This window comes from Phaethon lepturus, unplaced genomic scaffold, assembly GCF_000687285.1.
Source record: "Phaethon lepturus isolate BGI_N335 unplaced genomic scaffold, ASM68728v1 scaffold4621, whole genome shotgun sequence".
Classification (NCBI taxonomy): domain Eukaryota; kingdom Metazoa; phylum Chordata; class Aves; order Phaethontiformes; family Phaethontidae; genus Phaethon; species Phaethon lepturus.
This window is the reverse complement of record NW_010515384.1, coordinates 31,109-37,536: the sequence shown is the minus strand read 5'-3', so window position 1 is coordinate 37,536 and position 6,428 is coordinate 31,109. Positions and strand designations below refer to the sequence as shown.

Below are 6,428 nucleotides of genomic sequence, written 5' to 3'. Positions count from 1 at the left end.
GAGGGAACCTACTATCCTTGGATTGGGGGGGGTTGCAGGAACATCTCCCCAAAACCTTGCGCTTAGAGTGATGCACAGACTCTATGTTATACCAGCTACCTGCCTTTCCGAGTGACCTGTTCCACACAACGCTCAGAGGCATTAACCCATTCCTGCCCCAGACTCTCCACAAAATTCCACTGACCTAGAAACCACTGGTTTCCTTTTTTTGGGGAGGGCTGGGGGAGGGTGTAAAAAACAGAACATCTGTCAATAAGAGTGTCAGGAGAGGGGTGTTAAATATTGTAACCACTGACAAGGCTTGAGGAAGTTTCACAGTTTTGTTATGCTCTATTTTATTACTATCATATTTACAGATTTTTCTCTCTCTTTTTTTTTTTTTTTGCTGAATTGCTGATAATTTTAATAGAATTTAAATCTGGAGTGTGAGCAGGAACCAGTTAACTACATTCATTGTCCAATCCCCATTGGTTTGAGAAAAAGACTCCAAATTCTTGGCATATGAATCAGCTGTTGGGTAGCTCCTCCCTCTCCCCATGAGGCGGCAGCAGGACTGCAGCAGTGGCATGCACAGATTCACACCATGGCTGGTGGGGCTTTGCGCTGCAGAAAATATTGGTGGATGTTCTCGGCGTCCCGCTTCAGCCAAGCTGCATTCAGCAGAATATTTTCACAGCACTGCTGGACAGTGCGTTCTGCCGATGGAGCTGGGTGGCTCTCAAAGAAGGCCTGTATAAAAAGCACACAACCATCCATAAGGGTATGAATGGGCACAGACAAGATTATATTTTTAAGTCGCCAAATACCTTAGGTTATATAGAAATGCTTTTGTGAATGATGTTCCTTGTCTGACTACAGTTCACGCTATCCGCTCCCACCAACATCACAGACACTGAAAAAAACTGCAGGGTGCTTGCTGAGTTTGCAAGATGTGTAATCCCAAGTACAGAGCGGGAACAGCAAAACGCTTCCATTTCTCTGCTAAAGGAAAGCCACGGTAGCATTTCTACAAACTAGCCCAAAAGCTGCCTCCTGTCCTGCCTCGTCCTCGCTGCCAGGGACAGGGAGCAGCACTTGAAGAGGTGAATTCAGTCTCTCATTGGGAGGCAACACATGAGCAGCAGATCACGTGTGTATTTCTGGATACTTGGAAGAAGACACGAACAAAAGCCTAAGGCCATTTTGCAAAAGCACTTGTCCAGCTATCAGATTTCTTAGCACTCTACCTAGGCCTCTCTCCAAGCGGCGTAATGACCTCCAAGCACCAAGCAGCACTCAAGACTTTTGCTGAATATTCTCACATTTCTTCCTCCAGAACCAACATCATCGATCCCCTGCAAATAGCTGAAGCAACTGCCCCAGAAGCTGCTGTGACCGTGCACTTTACTGTTGGTTAAAGGGTAGAATAAGCTGGCATAGCCGGGAGTCATCCCCCGTCTTCACACAAGCAGGCTTTTCCCAGTATTTGGCAGACCACCTCACACTAACGTGCGCTACAAGGCGACATCGAGACTCGGACACATTAAGTACTCCAGCTAAAAGCTAGGTATACTGTCACAGGAAGTTCTCTTAGAAAGTAGTTATGATTCAGTTATGGGTGATCTGGTAAATGTATTGGAGAGTGTTCTTTAAGAAAAAATTAACTGTAGTGCACGATTTCTCTGTAGAATCACTTATGCTACTAAGTCTTTTCTAAGAAGAGATCACTAGATGATAAAAAAAAAGATAGAGCTCATGGCTCAGCATATCTCTGAAATAAGAATTCTTCCTGAGCGTTCTCCTAACAGGAAAGTGATAATTAAGGGCCATATTTTTAAGTTTCTTCTTCCAACAAGGAGTCCCTGTAAAAGTACGGGCAAAGCATAAATAATAAAACCTACACGCATTTTTAAAACACTACCAAGACCAGCGCCTACACTTCCAAGTCAGAGGAGATGCTCGAGTCCAGTAACGAAATCACATCACCTTGAGCCACCAACTTCAGGACAGACTCTCCGCAAACACATTAATCTGCCTTGCATCAAAGCCTTGCTCTTAGTACACAGCACAAATGACCACATAAAACTTGGGACTTCTGGTATGGAATTTAGCCAATTTCTCCCGTGTTAATTCCCCCAGGAGTCTCTAGGTGCTAACGCAGTCAGCCCCAAGTGTGCCCTTATCAGTCTGGGGAGGAACAAAGTACTGGTGTAAGTCTCAGCTTACTGTGGAAGCTGTAACAATGACAGATTTTGATAGAGCGATCTTTAAAGGTCTTTTGGGGCATCTCAAAACCACTGACACAAACTGTGCTGGATTTTATAAAAAGTTTCAGTGAGTGAAGCTAATGACATAGAAATCACTAGAAGTTGGACATTGCTCATTTAAGACGTTTCAGTAAAATAACTCAACCTAAAGCAGTGCAATTCGGGGACTAGGCAACAGTCAAAATAGTCAGAGGCAGAGTCCCAGTTCAAAAACAAACGCCACCTAGAAACTCATGATTCTTCTACCAGGTGCCTACAGTCTAGAGCACACAACATTTGTCACAGATGAACTTAATCACTACTTTAATTAAAATTTCTTACCTTAACTTCTGCAGCCATTTTATCATTTGCAAATCCATCCACTGTTAGCTGAAGGAAAAAAATATTAACCGAGGGTAAGCATTTAGCATTTCAAATGTAACGGTTTAGTTTTAGTCATGTATGTGAACAGGACTTTTCTCAGAGCTGCACATACCTTTATTAGTCTGGATATTAAGAATCCACCTTGGTATCGATTATAAAGTTCCTCCCAGTTGTCCCTTACAAATTTCCAAGCAGCTTTCCTCCCCTGCTTGCTGCCTCCAGCTACTCCACCAATAACAGATACTGTGTCCTGGGGACGTACCTCTTCCTGAAGATGAAAATGTAGACAAGTATTGAAGACTGTTTCAACAAATAGAGCACGTTGGCTTTATGCGTTTCTACGCTGAATCTATCAACGATAGCTTTTTTCCTCCCCCACAAACTTTAAGATACAACTCAAAGACTTAATCATTAAGACTATTCCTCCTACTCTACCGCATTATATGCACACAGTGCTTTATCACCGAGTGCTCTTAACGCACTTGTCGTTCTCACGAGGTAAGGAAGCGGCAGCTTTGCCAATAACTTACTGAAAGTGCAAAGGTGAGAACTTTTTGAATCAGTTCTGGTTGAGAGATGGCTCCAAGAACTCGTTCAATTCGGTTCTTCTCCTCCTGCATGTCTGCTTGCTTGTGAAGCTTCAAAGCCAAAGTGAATAATATTAGCGCATGGTATTAAATGCTGACTTCTTACCTAGCACTACTGAACTTGCTGCATACGCCAGAGCCGCTAGATTAGTCTCCAAGCCTAATATGTGACAAATTGAACTTGTTCGTGAATCGCCCTGCAGCTATCCACCTTACGCACCTCATTACACGTACACCAGCAGAAAATACCATTAATAATAAACTGATCTTCACCACTGTTTATATAAGGTCAAGCAGGACCGTGCCTCCAAGCAATGCAAAATAATCCTAAAGCGAGCGATGCAACAATCCACTAGGTGGCAATTTCACACTACACACGGACCAAGGAACACCATAATGAAGCCCCAGAGTTCACCTCATCTGTAAAACATCGGATTGAGCCTGTGTGCCGATAAACTACATCTTAGAGGAACTTGCAGGGTGGAATATTTAGTTTTTCATTGCATAAGCTGGCAGTGTTAACAACAGAACGTGCACTCACCTTCAGCATAGTGTCTAAAGTAGTACTATCTCCGTGCTTCAAAATAGTTACATATACCTAAGATAGAGCATAAACAAGGAAGGTCCTTCAAAACCCACACTTTTTGAAATGCAACAATCAATTTCTACACATTTGGGTTAGGTTTCAGACAGATCTGGACGATACCAGCACTGATCCCTTCTATGTTTTAAGACTGGATTTGAAAGATGCATCAACTCCTTTATGTCTTCCTCAATTTCAGCATAATTTTGGTAATTTCAACCACCACAACACACCAGAACAAGAAACCTTTGTACCACGCAACACCTAGCTAGTAAGTACTTCACATACATTCAATCCATATGCACCACAGTTAGACTTCGTGCTCTGCAGGGCCAAACTGACACCTCTTCCACGATTCCTGCAGTTTACCACAGGGCTTTTAAACCTGGAGGACGTAGGCTGGTCAGCTCAGGTTCAGCACTGCACTTGAATAGTCTTCAAAACCCAAAAGCCAACACAATCTAGAGCCAGAGTTGTACTGTGGCAGTTAATGTGGGTACAGCTGAGCTTATTAGTTATGACTAAGTATTGGCCATGATAGACAAGGCTTACTTGATTCAGGAAACACAGGGATGTTTGTACCATGCTTCCCAGTATCATTTTCTTCATAACTGGACTTATCCAAGCTCCCACCACCTCTGCCAAAACCAGTTGTTCTCAAACCTTGACACTGGTTTCCTCTAGCCTCCCTATTCTTGGAAATACAAGAGTTCAGTGCGCACAGTGCTAAGTGAGCGGGGACAGTCTTTTGGGAACCAAAATTTACAATAACCTACAGGACTCCTCAGATCAGCTGACAGTATATGTTTTCCTTCCACATGGTCCTTAAATCGGCGTCGGGCTTCTTCTAATGTTGCCTTGTGCCCAGCTTTTCCTAGTTTGCCCAAAACCAGACCTCTCAGAAGGGCATCTAGATGACCTAATGAGTGATAGGAGGGGGAGGAAAAAAAAAATTATTTGGAGACACAATTCAGCAATTAATTTAAGTGTTCTTCTACCTAGATTGATCAGGGCAGAGTTGTGTAACAACCCTTCCACACGCTTGAGGATATCTAAAGAAACTAGGCCTTTTCTCACTATCCTTGATGCTAACTGGAGAATACGTTGGTGTTGGTTTTTTTTTATGGCAAGAGGGTCAGGAGAAGATAATTCCAGCCCAAATACAACAGGCTAGGCCTGTAACCTGAGCCAAGTCAGTAATATTAACCATTTGCATCTACAACAGGACTGACTAGGACAAGTACATGCATGTACATGGCTTTCCATCCTTGTAGTCTAGTAAGTTTCATGCACTCCAACAGACACAAAGCTAGAGCAGGGAATTTTTATCAGTCAGTGACCAGGTAGGGAAAAGTTTTACCATTTTAACTGGTGCCTGATAACGGAGGGTTGTTTTGGGGTTTTGTGTTTGTCTGTCTGTTTTTAAGTATAAAAATACCCCTGAATGCCTACTGCGGACTCCTCTTCCTTCCTTCTCTCCCCTTTCCCAAAATCTTGAGGGCTTTATTTACACGAGTTTTCCAAAACCACTACTGGATTTCACGGCATAAGTTTCCTACCCTCTCCAGGTTTGGGGTCCCATCCCAGTCTCTCCCCTATTGGTGAAAAGACATCCTTCACGAACACCTGGATTTCCTCATAGAAGTCTGTGTGGGACAAGAGGGTTGAGAGGATCCCCAGGTTACAGCTGAGGTCGCTCCAGACAGTATAATTGGGCTCATTCACAAAAGCTTCCATGACTTTTAGAACCTCTACAGTGCTAATGATTCCAGCTCGGGCCTGGAAGAGGAAAAGACACAGATTAATCTTACTTCCAAACTGAATTAAGATGTTTTAATAGCTCATTACATTATTTTTACAGTTGTCCCTGTTCAGTTTGCACAGACTGCACATAAACTACATTTTCTCTGTTGTGGGGCTCTGCCAAGGTGAGTTAACACCAGTCAGAGCACCTTAGCTGTCTGCTCACGGCACACAATGCTTTTTTATACACAGGTAAGCACTTTACGAGGAGACAGCTATATAATTATAAGCACATTTTGCAAACAAGAAACAGACAAGGAGATTAAGTGACTTAACAAAATTGCAGCAATGCTGGCAAGAAAAGCAAACCCCCAGAGTTATTCTCAGTCAGATACTACACCCACCAAAATCTTATTTTAACTAAAAACTGTAAAGACTTAGAGATTTAATTTTTGCTCTTCATTACATTGAGAGTGAAAAACTGCAGAAGTAATTTTTGCTTCCTCCTTCCTGTGAATTAGCACAAGTAGTACTGCCTTTCCACCTCTGGCAGGCAAATTTTATATTAACTGCTTCACAGTGTCACAAAAAACATTTCTATGCTTAGTGCAGTTGATAATACCTGCAGTAGGTATCTCCAACCAGGTTGCTCAGATTTTTGTTAATCTGGAACCATACCAGTAAATTATGGTACCAGAAAAGGGATGAAGATGAATTTTTATTCTCTAAGCTATATTCACCTATGATAAAAACATGATTAAAAATTAAACCTAAATAGGAGTCTAACACAATGTTCCTACGTGTATTATTTGCTCTTTTTTTTTGGTCCCATTGCTCTTGCAATATTTGGGAAATGACTCAGCCTATGTTTGAAGTTACAGGCTTTGAAGCTACACAAGCAGGGTA

The 6,428-nt window shown here is 42.4% G+C and overlaps 1 protein-coding gene across 1 annotated transcript in view; it reads right to left on the bottom strand.

Moving 5' to 3' along the window:
- Nucleotides 1–247: 247 nt before the first annotated feature.
- Nucleotides 248–6,428, bottom strand: part of NPEPPS (aminopeptidase puromycin sensitive) — a 29,365-nt gene continuing 23,184 nt past the window's right edge. Inside the window, exons 16-22 of the mRNA XM_010295750.1 lie at nucleotides 5,339–5,558; nucleotides 4,556–4,698; nucleotides 3,738–3,794; nucleotides 3,140–3,247; nucleotides 2,722–2,877; nucleotides 2,568–2,615; nucleotides 248–729 (exon numbers count right to left, since the gene is read on the bottom strand). Of these exons, the coding sequence (XP_010294052.1) occupies nucleotides 577–729; nucleotides 2,568–2,615; nucleotides 2,722–2,877; nucleotides 3,140–3,247; nucleotides 3,738–3,794; nucleotides 4,556–4,698; nucleotides 5,339–5,558 (885 nt within the window). The 3' untranslated portion in view covers nucleotides 248–576. The remainder of the gene's footprint in view (nucleotides 730–2,567; nucleotides 2,616–2,721; nucleotides 2,878–3,139; nucleotides 3,248–3,737; nucleotides 3,795–4,555; nucleotides 4,699–5,338; nucleotides 5,559–6,428) is intronic.